The 18214-nt window shown below is 41.2% G+C and overlaps 2 protein-coding genes across 3 annotated transcripts; one reads left to right on the top strand and one right to left on the bottom strand.

Moving 5' to 3' along the window:
- The first annotated feature begins 888 nt into the window (after positions 1-888).
- Positions 889-9422, top strand: LOC135555487 (glutaryl-CoA dehydrogenase, mitochondrial-like). Of its 2 annotated transcripts, none has more exons than XM_064987962.1 (12): positions 889-989; positions 1621-1740; positions 1869-1904; positions 2028-2168; positions 2349-2411; positions 5383-5553; positions 5660-5789; positions 7178-7394; positions 7514-7617; positions 7770-7895; positions 8055-8215; positions 8465-9422. In XM_064987962.1, exons 2-12 carry the CDS (start codon positions 1638-1640, stop codon positions 8536-8538), a joined length of 1326 nt encoding a protein of 441 aa, XP_064844034.1. In that variant the 5' UTR covers positions 889-989; positions 1621-1637; the 3' UTR covers positions 8539-9422. The 2 variants fall into 2 exon arrangements, with proteins under 2 accessions (XP_064844034.1, XP_064844035.1); XM_064987963.1 differs by having other exon boundaries at positions 956-1040.
- Positions 9423-10200: 778 nt separating this feature from the next.
- LOC135555236 (synaptonemal complex central element protein 2-like) lies at positions 10201-13605 on the bottom strand. Its single transcript, XM_064987555.1, has 4 exons — positions 13555-13605; positions 10958-11046; positions 10668-10845; positions 10201-10541 (listed from the first exon to the last, which is right to left on the bottom strand). Exons 1-4 carry the CDS (start codon positions 13603-13605, stop codon positions 10347-10349), a joined length of 513 nt encoding a protein of 170 aa, XP_064843627.1. The 3' UTR covers positions 10201-10346.
- Positions 13606-18214: the final 4609 nt, after the last annotated feature.

The following is an 18214-nucleotide window of genomic DNA, read 5'->3' as shown; positions in this document are numbered from 1 at the left end:
CTCTATCTTCTCGCCCTTCGTGCTGTTGTCTATGCCCAATCATTTTTGTGCCCAATAATGTTTTGTGCTGCTACCATGCTGTGCTGCTGCCATGTTGTGTTGCTACCATGTTGTTATGTAGTGTTTTTACCATGCTGTGTTTCCATGTGTTGCTGCCATTCTATGTTGTTGTCTTAGGTCTCTTTATGTAGTGTTGTGTTGTCTCTCTTGTCGTGATGTGTTTTGGCCTATATTTTTATTCAATTGATTTTACATTTTAATCCCGGCCCTGGTCCCCCATGAGGCTTTTTGCCTTTTGGTAGGCCGTCATTGTAAATACGAATCTGTTCTTAACTGACTTGCATAGTTAAATAAAGGTTAAATAAAATAAATAAAAAATACATAAGTATATTTAACACCAATTATTCTAAGTTGTATTTTACTAGGTGACTCTCCCTTTTACTTCAGTCATTTTCTATTAAGGTATCTTTACTTTTACTCAAGTATGACAATTGGGTATTTTTTCCACCACGGTCCCTACGTTCTGAAAATAGTTCTGAACATGAATGTGGTCAATACACGAAAAGAACCCTCGCATAGCCACGCCTTGAATCTGCACGCCCCCGGCAATAAACCAATCAGAGCTTAATCAAAAACTACGCAACAGCATGGAGAGACACTAGAAAGCAGCCATAGGGAGTGGTGAAAAGAGAAAAAAAACGACCAATGCTTTTGCACAAAAAAACATGTTTGAAGTTCATAATAATTTACTTCCCACTATCATTTACATTTGGTTTCAAACATACCATTAACAGGTTATTTTATCATACTAAATGTGGATCAACTTCAATTTGCCACACTCAAAATGGCGACAGAACCTAACCATTCCTGACCTACGTAACGCAGGCGCCTGTGTTAACGTTTGTCCTCCTCTACCTTGTCAATTTGGAAAGGACCTACCGAGGCCTGGGTCAAGGATCTCCAGCTGTAAATTCCTCTGTAAATTACAGGTCAGTCTATGTATTGAAGTTGGCTAATATATTTGGGACATTGATGAAACAGTAAGTTTGTGTTCGTGTCAAGTAAATAAACTCGATACTATGCTTTTACATCTTGATACTAGAGCAAGACTGACTTTCAAGCTAGTCTAGCTAACGTAAACTAACTAATCGTATTCATTTATCTGCATGCAGCATTTTGCTAAATAGCTAGCTATTTTAGCTATCACAACTACAATTTTAACATCAACTAACGTGGCCAACACACACAGTGAGGTGTGTTAATAGCTGCCAAGTTTCAGTTGCCTGCAGATCATCATTTATCTAGCCAGATAATTTGTAAATAGTTGGGATAGCTACGAGCTAGTGCTAATGTTATCTTGCGTAACAACTTGGCTGCCAACCACCACATCTATTTTTCAACATTGTCGAAACTAATCACGATTTATTACTCCTCAAACTATCCTATGCAGCTACATGAGTTCAATTTGCTAGTTGCTTTCTCCACCTGCTTTCTCAAATTACATAATTGTTAAAAGTTATAACCCATTATGTCTTTGAAATGACAACTATTTGAGTTTGTTGCATTGATTTATGGATTATTTTCTTCTGAAACGTTTTTCTCCTTGTTTTTCTCTCATAGAAATCTAGCTACCCATCATGGCACTGAGAAGCGCTGTGTGCCGTCTGCTGGTCAACCCCCAGAGATGTGCCATCATTTCAGCATCAAGATCTCAGGGATCAGCAGCACCTGCACAAAAGGGTATAACATTACTCAATACTGACCTTGCCATCATGAGAACACAATGGTAGCAGTTTTACAAAGCCATTCTTACAATCATCATGCCTCTATTTGTCAGGGGAAGTACTCAATCTGTGTCCTTTCCACAGATGCAGAGAAAGCTAGTGAGAAGAAGGCTAAAGCACGTATGTTGATATCAACTCCTTTCAGATCAATCATACATATATTGCCCTTCTATTATTTTTGGGGTCTGATGGCTATTCAATTGTGCTTCTCTGCTCTATGATCCTTCTCTACTGAACGACCAGCCAAGGTTCAGTTTAACTGGCGGGATGGCCTGGAGCTGGAGGGTCAGCTGACTGAGGACGAGATCATGATCCGAGACTCGTTCCGTGATTACTGTCAGGACAAACTCATGCCCCGCATTCTGATGGCCAACAGAAACGAAGGTGGGTCTGACTTTTGAGACACACCATCACCCAGGCAGAGCCCATTGAGCTATTTATGCCAATAACCTAGGAAGGAACCCTTAAGGATCAGTTTTGCCCTTTAAGATGGAATGTCAATATTATGAATTTTGTCAGTTATGCAAACCATGTCGACATAACAAGCTGCCTGTTTTGTCTTAGTGTTCCATCGAGACATTGTGTCAGAGATGGGGGAGCTGGGTGTCCTGGGCCCAACTATTAAAGGTGAGTCAATACCTTTGTCATCTGGAGGGTGGCCTTGTTGATATCCTGGACAGTAATAGTTTGAGAACATTCAAAGATTTGAAATGCATATACATTACCAGGTAAATCATTTTTTCTATATTTACAATTTAGATCAGCTATGCTGGCCTATGGAGTCCCTTGGGAAACCCAACTACTGAACCATCCAATGATGGGATTTATAAATAAATTATCTGGGCTCTCGAAAGGACTGATCTCCATTAGAGGTTGACCGATTTAATTAGGGCCGATTTCAGGTTTTCATAACAATCGGTAACCTGTCTTTTTGGACGCCGATTACATTGCAATCATGAGGAAACTGCGTGGCAGGCTGACCACCTGTTACGCGAGTGCAGCGTCAAAAGGACCTTGTGGCTGCAATGAGCCACGGTAAGATGCTACCTATTATTAAAATGATCTTATAAGAAAACAATCTTCACATAATCACTAGTTAACTACACATGGTTGATATTACTAGGTTAACTAGCTTGTCCTGTTTTGCATATAATCAATGCGGTGCCTGTTAATTTATCATCGAATCACAGTCTATTTCAACTTCGCTAAACAGGTGATGATTTAACAAAAGCGCTTTTGTGATAAAAGCACATTCGTTGCACAAATGTCCCTAACCATAAACATCATTGCCTTTAAAAAAAAATCAATACACAGAAGTATATTTTTTTTAAACCTGCATATTTAGTTGAAATAAATGCATGTTAGCAGGCAATATTAACTAGGGAAATTGTGTCACTTCTCTTGCGTTCTTTGCAAGCAGAGTCAGGGTATATGCAACCGTTTGGGCCGCCTGGCTCGTTGCAAATTGTGTTTCTTCCTAACAAAAGACCGTAGTTAATTTGCCAGAATTTTACATAATTATGACATAACATTGAAGGTTGTGCAATGTAACAGCAATATTTAGACTGTTTTGTTGTTTTGTTTTCGAAATTATAGTTTCCGGATTTGACCATATTAATGACCAAAGGCTCATATTTCTGTGTGTTTATTATAATTAAGTCTATGATTTGGTATTTGATAGAGCAGTCTGAGTGAGTGGGGGTAGGCAGCAGCAGGCTCGTAAGCATTCATTCAAACCACACTTTACTGCGTTTGCGAGCAGCTCTTAGCAATGCTTGAAACACAGCGCTGTTTATGACTTCAAGCCTATCAACTCCCAGGATTAGGCTGGCAATACTAAAGTGCCTATAAGAACATCCAATAGTCAAAAAGGTATATGAAATACAAATGGTATAGAGAGAAATAGTCGACGTGTCATAATTCCTATAATAACTACAACCTTAAACTTCTTAACTGGGAATATTGAAGAACTGGGAAAATTGAACCACCAGCTTTCATATGTTCTGAGCAAGGAACTTAAGTGTTGAGGATCAGCGGGGTGGAGATGTTGTTACCTACCCCCAGGTGGTGAGGGTAGGTAACAACATCTCCACCCCTCCAATCCTCAACACTGGGGCCCCACAAGGGTGCGTTCTCAGCCCTCTCCTGTACTCCCTGTTCACCCATGACTGCATGGCCATGCACACCTCCAACTCAATCATCAAGTTTGCAGACGACATTACAGTGGTAGGCTTGATTACCAACAATGACGAGACAGCCTGCAGGGAGGAGGTGAGGGCCCTCGGAGTGTGGTGTCAGGAAAATAACAGGGGGAGGGGGAGCAGCTCCCTATCCACATTGACGGGACAGTAGTGGAGAAGGTGGAAAGTTTTAAGTTCCTCGGCGTACACATTACGGACAAACTGAAATGGTCCACCCACACAGACAGCGTGGTGAAGAAGGCGCAGCAGCACCTCTTCAACCTCAGGAGGCTGAAGAAATTCGGCTTGTCTCCAAAAACACTCACAAACTCTTACAGATGCACAATCGAGAGCATCCTGTCAGGCTGTATCACCGCCTGGTACGGCAACTGCTCCACCCACAACCGTAAGGCTCTCCAGAGGGTAGTGAGGTCTGCACAATGCATCACCAGGGGCAAACTACTTGCCCTCCAGGACACCTGCACCACCCGATGTCACTCATTCTGAGCTAGCTATTAAAAAAGTTTGGTTCACAGATCTTGTTGAATCTGAATAACCCTTTAACTGGAACAGAATATGGAAAAATAAGTCATCCTGTTTTCCAAGCCATCAATTTATACATTATAAGTTTGTTCACAGACTGTATTTAACACCAAGAAAATATTTCATGATGAAATTGGCCCCAACTCCATATGCTGTGTGAGTGCCCTGCAGTTAAATGCTTCTGGGGCAAAGGTACAAGTGCGATGTGCATGAATGTAAATATTCAATGTTTGGCATATATTATGTTACCTAATGATGATAGCTCCTTGAATCTCTCAATCAATCAGAGATGATTGATGGCTCTTAGATGGCAATCACCTCACTCTCTCCAAGTTCGCCAGTGGATACAGTTACTGTTAGAAGTTAGAATTATCGACAGCGAGAATTAATGGTGCTACTCAGGGAACAATTGAGGCTTGGACAAATATACTTGACCCTGTTAACTGGTGAGCGGGATGGGAATGGGTGGGAAACATGGTTGGCTGTTTTTTTTTTATCACTTAAACTCTGTATTTCTTAGAGTTTTCTTTATTTTAATTTGAGTGACAGCCCACTGGTACATGTTTTATAAACTTATAATTTGAAATGGATAATGTACCTGTAAGCCCCTGGGGGTTATATCATTCTCTGTAAGCTTTCAAAGAGGGATTTTGTTTTCTGTGAAATGGACTTTAGTCATTTTGATCACAAAATGTTAAAGGCTATTTGTTTTTGAGAATCAACTATATGTGTGATGCCAGAAGAATTGAAATATAGATCATGTAAATTAGATAATTAATTGTAGATTCACTTAATTCCCTTTTAATGTCGGCCTACTGTTTGTTTTGGAGGTTATTGCCTATGATGTGACCTCTCTCCCTCTACACTTTGACCAGGCTATGGCTGTGCTGGGACGAGTTATGTGGCCTACGGTTTGATCGCGAGGGAAGTTGAGAGGGTGGACAGTGGCTACCGCTCTGTCATGAGTGTGCAGTCCTCCTTGGTCATGCACCCTATCTACGCGTACGGCACCGAAGAGCAGAAGGAGAAGTGGCTGCCCAGGCTGGGTAAGGAGGAGGGGACATCCACATCCCTTAAGCCTCATCTTAAATGACACACAGTCCTGTTTGTATCTGGGTGTATTTGTCCTGTAATGCGTCCTCTACCTCCCAGCTCGTGGAGAGATCCTGGGCTGTTTTGGGTTGACTGAGCCCAACCACGGCAGTGACCCCGGTGGCATGGAGACCCGGGCGAAGTTCAACCCCTCCAGCCGCACCTTCACTCTCACTGGCTCCAAGACCTGGTGAGTAGAACTGGGAGACTGTACTTCACTACATAGTAGTGCTAGGGAGAAAAAATCAATACAGTTACATGTCGCAATATTATTTATGACGATATTGTGTAATATATATTTATATATATATAATTTTTGCTAGATGGTGCTAGTTGTCTGTACCTGCACCAAAACTCTGGTATTTTTCATCTTATAGCTTGTTCTCTCCTTTTTAAATAGTGAGCCACCATGTCTTCAGCACTTTTATTTCCTGACTGATCAAAACAAATGTTCTCATGCTTTCTCGTCTCTCTGCAGCAGACATATAGTGAGCAATATGTTTGGAACATAACCTTGCAATAAAATCGCAGTATTGAATCACAATACATGAGAATTGCAATACATATTGTATCGTCACCTAAGTATCGTGATAATAGCGTAGCGGGAGGTCCCTTGTAATTCCCAGCCCTACTACATAGTGACGGAAACAGTTCATCACCCCATGAGGACTTCAGGCCTGACTGGACAGAGATGTGTGTAGCTGGATAGCAGGCATTAGGAGAACCTTGATGTTTAGATGTGATGTACTCAGTGTTTTGTGATGTACTCAGTGCAAAGTACTTTAGAATTGCTTCCTATAAATAGCCAATGGATTATATGACAGAACAAACACCTACAGACCACAAACATTGATGAAGGCTACCTTTGTCTCAACACCTTGGAATGCATTCCTCTACTGATTGAAAAGACTACCTATTCATGAAACATCAAGAATAGGCCACTTCGAAAAATGCTGAAGAATAGGAATATATGCTTTCTATTATACAGAAATCTTCAGAGTTTTTGTATTCATTAGAGCAATTTTTAAAATGTTTTTTTTTAAATGTATTTTTCAAATAATAAACCCAAGATCAAGTGGTTTGGCTCTTATCTAAATCTGTAAACATTTCACTCTGTAAACTAATCCACAGGGTGGTGCTGTTCACAAATATATTAATGCTAGGTGCATGAATATTAGGTTCCCCTCAGTTCCCCTTTACTCGGGTTTCACAGAGTGTTATGATTCTGAACTGAGAGACGTCAGCAGTGACTGAACTGGACTTTGTGGTTGTATACTTAACCATTGAGTGCATTGGCCCTCACGTTGCGTAAGCTTAACACTGAATAAATACATGTTAATTGGTAACCTGGGCCTGTAGTTCATGTTTTATATATTTGATGTAACACTTTCCTCTGGGGAAATGCTTAGTTTGACATTGAGTACGTGGTTCTGTTCAATTCTCCCATCACGTCTTGTGAAACTTATGCAAAACTGTCCTCCATATAGCCCTAGAAACCAGGCTCATTCTGTAGCATACTGATAAAATGGCTCCTCCCTAAATTACAATGCCTTCCCTCATCTCCTTCACCTTCGTCAGGATCACCAACTCCCCTGTGGCGGACATCGCTGTGGTCTGGGCCAAGTGTGACGATGGGAAGGTGTGTGGCTTCATCCTGGAGCGCGGTATGAAGGGCTTCACCACACCCAAGATCGAGGGCAAGTTCTCTCTGAGGGCATCTGCCACTGGCATGATCATCATGGATGAGGTGGAGGTTCCTGAGGAGAACCTGCTGCCCAAAGTCTCTGGCCTGGGGGTGAGTAGAGGCCAGGATACCGCTCTCATGTACTGACTTTTATGTGGATGGCCAGACTTTCTTATAATGCTGTTTAACCTTGTTGGTATAAATGTTTTGTTTGTTCTCTTTGGCTCTAGGGTCCCTTTGGTTGCCTGAACAATGCCCGGTATGGCATCGCCTGGGGTTCACTAGGTGCTGCAGAGTTCTGCTTCCACGCGGCTCGTCAGTACACACTAGACAGGTGAGGATTCTGCGGCTACTATTGGTATGGGATGTTGTTTTGGATGAGCAGGGCCGAGCAAAAGTCTGTAGCTCTTGAATCTTATTTGGTTTTCTCAGCTTTTCTGTGTGAACTTAAGATGTTCTGCTACTCATGATATTTGTTAATCTCAGAATCCAGTTTGGAGTACCCCTGGCCAGAAACCAGCTGATGCAGAAAAAGATGGCCGACATGTTGACAGAAATCACCATTGGTCTGCAGGCCTGTCTACAGCTTGGGAGACTCATCGACGCCAAAAAGTAAGAGGGAATTGGAAATGATGTGACATAATTGTCTTGTAGTGTGACACCACTTTTTAACAAATAACTACACACCATAGGGGAAGTACAATTTCTGGTTGTTTCAGAGTGAATAGAACCTGAGGAGACTTATCTCATATGTCTTCTCTCCTCCCTCAGGGCAGCCCCTGAGATGATCTCTATGCTAAAGAGGAACAGCTGTGGGAAGTCCCTGGACATCGCCCGGCAAGCCAGAGACATGCTGGGAGGAAACGGCATCTCTGATGAGTACCACATCATCCGCCATGTTATGAACCTGGAGGCCGTCAACACATACGAAGGTGAGGAGAAAGAAGGCCATAACCAGATCTAAGAGGATATGGATGCAAAACTTTTTTATTGTGGTTTATTTCCTCACCAGTAGAGGTCAGTAATGTCATTTACAATAAATAGGTCATATGGGAAAACCATTGAACTTTCCACAATACTTTCAAATGAGAAAAAAAGTCTCTCTCTCCTTATATAGTTCCTCAACTTCAGCATCAGCACTGTTCCACATGGTTCCTTATATTGTTTTCTTTGTCTTCCAGGTACCCATGACATCCATGCCCTGATTCTGGGCAGAGCCATCACTGGACTGCAGTCTTTCACTGTTAATAACTAACTGCCTGCTGCTAGTGCTAAAACAGACCACTATCAGAAACCTAAAGTCAATCTGTTCCTTAAACAAAGGACAAGTAGTTCTACACTGCTTTGATGGCTTGTCTTCTACAGTAACTAACTAATGCTAATGTTTCCTCTCTCTTGAGTTTGTAGAATATGGGCTGGTTTTCTGGACACAGATTAAGCTTGGTCCTGGACTAAAAAGCATGCTCAATGGAGAATCTCGATTGAAATTGCTTTTTAGACCAGGACTAGGCTTAGTCTGTGTCCGGGAAACCAGTCCTAAATCTTTATTTTATGCGAAAGACCAGGTCGGGTTTTAAAGGCAAGTCTATCATCGATCTCATGGACAATTCATGAGTGTAATTATTTCAACTTGAAAAACAAAGCTATTTTTCTACTCTCATAAAACCCTAGTACTTACTGGTTTGTTTGGACAATTTCTGTCTAGAATGTGTTTGAAATAGTTTACTTATACGGTGGAAGTTGAAATGGTTCAGAATGAATCGCTTGTTTCCTCACAGCATTTGTAGTAAAATGGTTGGACAAACATTTTAAAATGAGGTCATGATCCATACGTATGTCCTGAGTTTTTAGAACTGTGATGGTACTAATGACCAGTTATTTGTAATTGAATGCCAAATAATTGATAATGCATGTACTGTTAGAGTTAGGGGGAAAAAAGTTAAATTAAGTAAATAAATGAAAGCAGTTTAAATAATCATGCCGTTGTATTTGTGACCATTTAGGCAGATCCGAGAAATTTGTATTTGGGGTATTCCATGAAGTGTATTTTGCGTCCCTTTGATATAGAAATTGTGCACCACTATTGAATTTTAAAAGCCTGTCACACGGACTATTCAATAAATCAGATTTCTATTATGACTCGCTAAATGGCCTATATTCAGTACGTTGACATGCTCCTCTGTGCACTCTGACTTCTGGAAGAATCTAACACACTTAAACTCAAAAGTTTCCCCCATCACTGTGAAGTTATTTTGTTGCTTTGAAAAGGTCATTTGCAAATACTTATTTAATGTGATTAGTGATTTATCTGTACATTAAGGTCAACACTTATGTGAACGGAACTCTTTATATATATATTTTTCTAAACATTGAACATCTAAAAGTAGGTTCTACTCTTTTTGGACATTTTCTGGTGTTTTGTGATGGAAAACTGAGTGGGTCGAGAATAACACGTCAACCCTGTTACTTACCCATGGATAGACAGGCTAGAAATGTTTTAACAATTTTAATGTTGGGTGAAGCTTGCATTCAATTGCCACTGTTGCACACAAGCTTCCATTCCCCCTGTCACAAGGGATTTTTTAGCTGCTTTAAGAAGTCATCAACCCTGTTACTTTATTTGGCACTTACTATAGTAATTATTTTTATTTGACGTCTTTTGATAGAAAAACTTTCTTTAATGAAGTTATCTGCTCTTTATGACAGTATGTTCAAAAAAAATAATTATACCAAGTTACACTTGGCAGTGAATTGGTGGACCGACCCATAGGCATTAAGGTGAATGTTTTTGATTCTAAACTGGGCACAAACCTATATTCTGGCCCATTAAATATGTTCTATAATGCTATTTGGTCATGGGTATGAACAAAAATATCCACACTAGTTATGTAATAATTTTTATAAACAAAAAGCTTCCAACACCCACTCAGTTTACAACCACTGTTTTATGTTATATTTGACATACCACAGTCAAACAAACAAGGCATTGCTTTAATTATTCCAGACCTCCCCGAAGTCGGGATGCTATAAGACAGTTCAAATAAATTAATGGCTGGGTAGATGTCAGTTCTTAGCTGTCCGCTGCAGGCTGTTGTTAATGGCTGATAAGGTCTGGCTGGCTCCCTGCAGCTCCATACTGAGCTGACTGCACCTCTCCAGAACCTCAGACAGCTCCTGCAGATTGGCCTCCATCCCACGGCCATGTTCCTCATAGCTGCTGAACATCTGCTCCTTCACCTGCTGGCACACCTCACTCACCTGGGAAGGAACCCACACGCGCACTAGTCACAGTCACTCTCCTTCACATAAACATTAGGCTAGACTCGTAATCTAAATGCATTCTTTAAAAAATAAAATAAAATTTGACCATATGCTTTTTGATACCTTATTCATTAACTTGTTCTCGAAGGTGGTCATGATTTCCTGGTCCATGGCTCGGCTCTGGTTGATTCGCTCTATCAGATCCTGGGCCTTCTTCCCTATCTCCTCTATCGTTAAACTGAGAACAGTCGTAGCCTCCTCACCTGGGCGCTCGCTGGAGGTACTGTTGTGTACGTCACGTCTATTGGATATGTTTGAAATGTTGATGCCGGAGTCCTCACTTCCATAAAAAATAAAAAGTTAAATACTTAACAGAACACATGAATAATACTTTAAACCCAGTAACGCCATACCTTTGCTGTCCATGGCTTTCGTCCAGTGGCACAAATGAAAATGTCTCATCAGGGATGTCCTGTTCTGGCCCATGTCCTTGTTCAGGGTCCTAAGAATACAGGGAGAAAATGTCAATCAAACCATAACATTTTCTGATCCCTGTAATATACATTGACAATGTGTACAGTTGTCAAAAATATGTAGCAAAGGATTCAAAGGTGCAAGATCTGTCATTCAGAGTTGAGCTGGACAGTCATATTTTCCTTCATTTACCTTGGGTGATGAAGGATGATGATGACAAAGTTTTGGTGTAGACTGAAAGGTAGGTGCTGGCTTTCCAAAGAGGAGCTGGGACATTTTCTATGAGCAAAATGTTGCATAGGAAAAATAAGTGCAACCGGTATGGAAGTTAGATAATTCTGTAACAACTCAACCAAACCACTTTCTCTAACCTCTGACTCAACTACTTTAACATTACATTGGGCTATGCTGGCCAGCTAGCCTAGCTAGGCATAAAGCTAACACTTCAGATTGATCTGATCATGACAAAACCAAATAGGTATCCAGTCTCGAGTTTTGTCAATCGTAAATCATGTGGTGGTAACCAAAATATTAGGAATATTTAGCGAAACTCCATTGGAAACAACCAAATACTGTTGCTGGCTACTTACCAAAAAAGTATGTATATTATTCAGTTGCACTGTGTCATAAAAGTTTGTCAGAACTGTCTGGCCACCTCGAAAATTGCGCGCGAAAAACGGGTTCTGGAGGACACGTGCTGTGAACTGGTTAGTTGTCAACGTAGACTCGGAACAATACTGTATCATACACCGACACGCATTCTGAATGATTGAATGCATATTCTTTAAAACAATTAAATAAACACATTTTTATCATCAAAAATGACATTCAAATGAATTTAACTGTGAGGCTGGGGTCCGGTCAAGACAGTGGGAGAAAAACATTTACAGTCGAAGTCAGAAGTTTACATACACCTTACCTTAGCCAAATACATTTAAACTCAGTTTTTCACAATTCCTGACATTTCATCCTAGTAAAAATTCCCTGTCTTAGGTCAGTTAGGATCAACACTTTTTATTTTAAGAATGTGAAATGTCAGAATAAAAGTAGAGAATGATTTATTTCAGCTTTTATCACATTCCCTGTGGGTCTGAAGTTTACATACACTCAATTAGTATTTGGAAGCATTGCCTTTAAATTGTTTAACTTGGGTCAAACGTGCAGGTATCCTTCCACAAGCTTCCCACAATAAGTTGGCTGAATTTTGGCCCATTCCTCCTGACAGAGCTAGTGTAACTAAGTCAGGTTTGTAGGCCTCCTTTCTCACACACTCTTTTTCAGTTCTGCCCAAATATTCTCTATGGGATTGAGGTCAGGGCTTTGTGATGGCCACTCCAATACCTTGACTTTGTCCTTGTCCTTAAGCCATTTTGCCACAACTTTGGAAGTATGCTTGGGGTCATTGTCCATTTGGAAGACCCATTTGCGACCAAGCTTTAACTTCCTGACTGAGGTCTTGAGATGTTGTTTCAATATATACACCTAACTTTCCTCCCTCATGATGCCATTGTAGGAGAGTTAAAAAGGTTTTTCCATCAAACTTCAAATTATTAGAAAAGTACACAACAACCAGATTGAGGGTCAGTGGCCAAAGCCCGTGAATAGGAATATTCCAAGTTCAGACAGAAGGGGGAAGTCAGATCGATATGATTGCCAGTTACTTTAGGTGTCTATTTTTAATTGTTGCGCTACTGGTGCTGCCTGTTCATGTTCGGTAGGCAGCTACAGTAGCTGAATAATGTTAACATCTTCGGGTTGTGTTTCATTAAATGTATTTTATTTCATCTGGGTGCTTGCGTCACCTACTAACACCCTGGTACCACCCGTAGCTCCCGTTCTCTTCAGTCCAAGAAAACACAGAGAGTAAGAACAACTTGTCAGATGGTGCATTGGAGACTGATGTGATCCTGTCCTGTCTTTTCACAATACTATTGCAGATCAACATAAAAGCCAAAAAGACAGCCGTGGTGTCGCTCTTCATTTCTTGGTTCTCCTGTGGTACATATAAGACCCGCTACACCATCTATTTTGTGAAGTGCACATGTCCCTCCTGCAGCAAAGCACCCCCACAACATGATGCTGCCACCCACGTGCTTCACTGTTGGAATGGTGTTCTTCCCTTTTTCCTCCAAACATAACGATGGTCATTATGGACAAACAGTTCTTTTTTTGTTTCATCAGACCAGACAACATTTCTCCAAAAAGTAAGATCTTTGTCCCCATGTGCAGTTGCAAACCATAGTCTGGCTTTTTAATGGCGGTTTTGGAGCAGTGGCTTCTTTCTTGCTGAGCGGCCTTTCAGGTTCTGTCGATATAGGACTCGTTTTACTGTGGATATAGATATATTTTTACCTGTTTCCTCAAGCATATTCACAAGGTCCTTTGCTGTCGTTCTGGGATCGATTTGCACTTTTCGCATCAAAGTACGTTCATCTCTAGGAGACAGAACGCGTCTCCTTCCTGAGCGGTATGACGGCTGCGTGGTCCCATGGTGTTTATGCTTGCATACTATTGTTTGTACAGATGAATATGGTACCTTCAGGGAAATTGGTCCCAAGGATGAACCAGACTTGTAGAAGTCTACCATTTTTGGCTGATTTCTTTTGATTTTCCCATGATGTCAAGCAAATAGGCACTGTGTTTGAAGGTAGGCCTTGAAATACATCCACAGGTACACCTCCAATTGACTCAAATTATGTCAATTAGCCTATCAGAAGCTGCTAAAGCCATGACATCATTTTCTGGAATTTTCCAAGCTGTTTAAAGGCACAGTCAACTTAGTGTATGAAACCTCTGACCCACTGGAATTGTGATACAGTGAATTATAAGTGAACTAGTCTGTCTGTAAACAATTGTTGGAAAAATTACTTGTGTCATGCACAAAGTAGATGACTTACCAAAACTATAGTTTGTTGACAAGAAATGTGTGGAGTGGTTGAAAAATGTGTTTTAATGACTCCAACCTAAGTGTTTGTAAACTTCCGACTTCAACTGTAGCTAGAGCACCAGAGACAGGGTATTTTCAGGATGAACTTTGTGTGATCAAACAAACTTTAAAGTACATCCATTTGAGCTCAGCCATTGTGGAAATGTTTTGATATCTGGGGATTAGGCCTACTGAGGTAATGCCAGTGGGATTTAAACAGAAGTGATCAGCAAACTGAAAAAAAAGAGAAAAGGAGAGGGGGAGACAGGAAGAGGTTAAAACAAAGTCAAACTTAGGGCTGAATTTCATGTTAGGCAGTTCCTAGGATAGACAAACACCTAACTTCAGAAGGGTGAACAGGATGATGCAGAGGAGATGGTGTGACAGACAGGAAGATATAGGCTCAATAGAACTATCATGCTGCACATGTGCAGTAGCTTAATCTGCTTTGGCGACTTTGACGCAATGTCTGGGTCAAACTGATTGATGAGCGGTGTTGTATTGCAAGAATTCCATAGCAAACACTGGAAAATGTGTCTTTGGCTGGGTCATCTACACAGTGATTTGTCCTGGCAGGGGCTCAGCGGTAATTTAACCCATGCAGTGTCCTTTCAGTTCCATTTCGAGTAAAGCAGATTCAATCAGGACCATGGAAGATCCGTGTTTTATAGCGCGCTTGACATTTAAAAGGTAACTTCCAGTTCAGCCGAAATATGCAGCGTTCACCTTGAATGTCGTCTCTGCGAAAGCAGAAACATTTCCTTTCAAAGGTGCATTGCCGAAAGGATTGAAGGATTGCTCGGACTGAATCTCGGCCTAACATCCTTTATAACTCAACATACCATAGCCTACTAGCTGTGTCTGATGTGCATTCTCTTTGATTTATTTAGAGGCTTCTATGTGAAAGAAGTGATTCGCAAACTGGAATTTCACCCCCAACATCTCTCAAACATCCTGCACAGATAGTCTACAGGCATCTGTAGGGGGAGGGGGGTAAATCGGTTCGCTAAAACACGACTAGTAAAGGCCCAGTGCACTACTTCTGTGAAAAATAACGAAAGCAGGTGGCATGTGCATTTCACACGTACATGAAGCATACACAACTTGACAAGAGGTCCGCATTCTGTTGCTATATGTAGATATATTGAGCCAACAGAACAAAACGTTGTCATAGTTCAGGAGATAATCTCTGGAGGTATTCCAGTGGCTCTAGCAGTTTAAATCCATCAGGAAATGAAGGACATGGGGTGGGCAGATAAAGGCTTGTCTCATAAAGGGAATAAAACCTCTAATCTGTTCCGATTCTGCTTCTTTGCATGTCTACTGATGCTTTGAAATGGGGAATTATGAAACAGATAAATACCATACATGCCCAAGCCTGCTCTCTACCTAAGGAAATAGAAGTCAATCACTGAACATGAACCAGTGTAGCTCCTTTTTTGGTAGAAATGATTCGTTTTAACAAGTAGGGTAATAATAATAATACATTTGTTTGATAGGGACAGTCTATATTGACACATTGAGGTCATGAGGTCATGAACTGTATGCTCATTTCCAGTTAGGATTTGGCTCATGAGGTTGCGTTTCAAAATCTGCTAACAATTAGCGTTTACAAATACAAATCCAGTCAATGTGGGAAAGCATTGAAGGCCAAAAGGCAGAGCTGTGCCCTGAATTATTCCCGGCGGAGAAGTATATTCCCTCTAAAATAATCGAGTGGAGAAGAACAACTACATGTTTCAAAGATGAAAGTCGGTTTATATTGAATAGGAAATGTCTACAATATTTCATAAACAACATGGATTAAACAAATTCGTCCACTACATGCGATCGTGTGTCGATTAACTATCTCCTGTAAAGGTTCTAATTGGCATGATCTTCACGCCATGAGTCCTTAGTATATTTAAGGAGACAACATTTCTTGGTAATGTAAATCCATCAACTATAGAATTAAGGGAACATTATCAACTACATCTAGCTGATACAGGTTGGCTGTTTACGTGGAGGCTGGATAAAGTTTATCCCTTGAGTGATGAACAGTGGGCGGTCTAGGAATAGAACTGTTTACTACCGCGAGAAAATTGGTTGGGTTCATTACAGAACCAAGGACAGAGACAGGGAGATGACAAAGAAGCGCGTCAAAGGAAAACTCCAGGGGGACTCACTTATGAACATGGAAATTAATTTCAGATAGACATCCAAAAGTTCTCTCTCAATTAGGGACCTTAAAAAATAAATCTAAGCAAAGCCAGTTTCATCAAAACAGCGGTCGTCCAAAATCAAGGTAAGCAGCTAACGCTTGTACTGTCAAAATGGTATTGAAATCGTTTTGAAGTAATATCTCCATAAATGAAACTATATTTGGTGGAGATATTAACATATATACATGTTTCATGCTTTTCAATCACCTTTAGGATCATTCGAACTGAGACATCAAAGAAGTTGAGACTTGAGTGTTGCACGGATACAAGAATCACCACCAATCAAGTCCTTGTCTTGGTGTTGTGGGGGGGGGGGGGGTGATTGCCTCATCTCCGGACATCAGCGCGTTTATCATCATTAGAGCTATATCGTTTAGGCTACTTTTCCATAATGAATGCCCTCAATTTCACCAGTTTTAATTTCAATGATGAGGCACATGCTTCCCAACAAGTCTACAAATTCGACGTACTCGTCGGGACGGAAGACCCGCTGTACAAGGAATATAAACCGGCAGTCCGGGACCTCATTCCGTTGCCAAAGGCAGTTGTCTACCTGCTGATTGCAGCACTGGTAGTGGTAGGAGTCGCCTATGCTATAGTTGGACATCTGATCAAGGACCTGGCCCTTGATATAACAGGTATGAACTTAAAATGTTCGAAAATCAGGTGGAAATATAACTTATCTATGTAGTTGTTAGGCTGATCCATCGCAATGTATAAGTGTACCAAATAACTTGTGTCAAATAGGCATAAGCCTAAGCTTTTCTATGCAAAATGGCAACATGACTAGCTAACACAGAGATGATCAGGGGCACTAGTCCTGAAGCAAATGTACTTATCTCCAGTGTCCCCTCTGTTTACCCCTTTCATCAGAATGTCTTCTTGGCCCCACTGACGAGGACCTAGAGAAGAACAGAAATCCGGAATGCTTCATTGCCAGACACCCCCCCATAGTCCTGACCCACAATGCTTTCCACGTGTGGGACACAGATGATGTAGGCTTCCCCATGCCCCTGGATGAGAGCCCCCCGGGCAGCCCTTTGCTGTTTCCTACAATCCCCTACATCCCCTTCTTCCCCACCCATGGCACCGGCAACAACAGCCCTGCTGCCCTGGCCATAGACAGCAGCCCCTGGCCTTGGTACTCTAACTCCCTCCCCAGCGAGATCTGAAAGGAGCCAGCAGCAACTCCCTCCAGCCCTGTGGTCACTGGTTGATTCTGATTACACCAAGCATGTCACAGGGCTCAACAGACCTACTTAAGGTTATTAACAAGACAACTAAATGGGTTGAAATGTTAACACCGCACAGCAACCAAAGCTGAGTTTTTGAAGACAACTTTCATGCTGGTGCTATACAGTATCATCCTGTACTGACACGTAGAATAGTCTGCTGCAGGGTTTCTTAATTAAACTATGGGTTGGGACCTTGAGTGGGCCCTGGGTATGTGAAAGGAGGGTCACGAGTTTTGAGGATACATCTACAATCACACACTATTTATTATTAATTTGGGTCATGGGAGGACGGTCAATTTCTCATTTGCGTCTTGAGCTGAAAAAGTTTAAGAACCCCTGGTCTACTGAATGGACCCTGTGCAGGACAGGGGTTAATCAATGGCTATTGCCATGAGATGATGATTTAAAGATGTGCAACACATTCAAAAGGATCCAGACTGATCCCATGGAAAAGGATTTGCCATGTTTCATCCCAAACCTATAACCATCAGCTGCCTACACCAGCCCCCTTTCTTAAATAACATTTAAATACTGCTTCAGTATCCATCAAAACATGGAGACTTGGGGGCCTCTAAAAACTGCTATTCCTTTGTAATATAAATGTTGCTTCATTTCAAGATCAAAGTCAAATTATCAAAGGGAAATAATGAGACCTATAGGGTAAAGGCTAAACAAGGGAACTGATTATTGCTCAATCTTAACTAAGCTACTTTAAATAAAACGTTCAGCAAGTCTCTCAGGACTTGGTAGATCATGGTTTGATGAACTCCTAAATGTATTAATCATTGACTTGATGAAATGTCCGATTTTCTGATCAATGCAAAGCATTGCATT

Source organism: Oncorhynchus masou, chromosome 15, assembly GCF_036934945.1.
Source record: "Oncorhynchus masou masou isolate Uvic2021 chromosome 15, UVic_Omas_1.1, whole genome shotgun sequence".
NCBI lineage: Eukaryota > Metazoa > Chordata > Actinopteri > Salmoniformes > Salmonidae > Oncorhynchus > Oncorhynchus masou.
The sequence above is the reverse complement of the archived record's forward strand: the minus strand, read 5'-3'. Positions and strand labels throughout refer to the sequence as shown.

Excerpts from the sequence above, each read along its gene's own strand:
- LOC135555487 (XM_064987962.1), top strand. The coding sequence starts at position 1,638 with ATGGCACTGAGAAGCGCTGTGTGCCGTCTGCTGGTCAACCCCCAGAGA. Across the intron at positions 1,741-1,868 it reads AGCAGCACCTGCACAAAAGG|ATGCAGAGAAAGCTAGTGAG; the intron begins GTATAACATTAC and ends TCCTTTCCACAG. Across the intron at positions 1,905-2,027 it reads TGAGAAGAAGGCTAAAGCAC|CCAAGGTTCAGTTTAACTGG; the intron begins GTATGTTGATAT and ends CTGAACGACCAG.
- LOC135555236 (XM_064987555.1), bottom strand. The coding sequence starts at position 13,605 with ATGGTAGACTTCTACAAGTCTGGTTCATCCTTGGGACCAATTTCCCTG. Across the intron at positions 11,047-13,554 it reads TGGGACCAATTTCCCTGAAG|GACCCTGAACAAGGACATGG; the intron begins GTACCATATTCA and ends CTGTATTCTTAG. Across the intron at positions 10,846-10,957 it reads GAAAGCCATGGACAGCAAAG|ACGTGACGTACACAACAGTA; the intron begins GTATGGCGTTAC and ends CATATCCAATAG.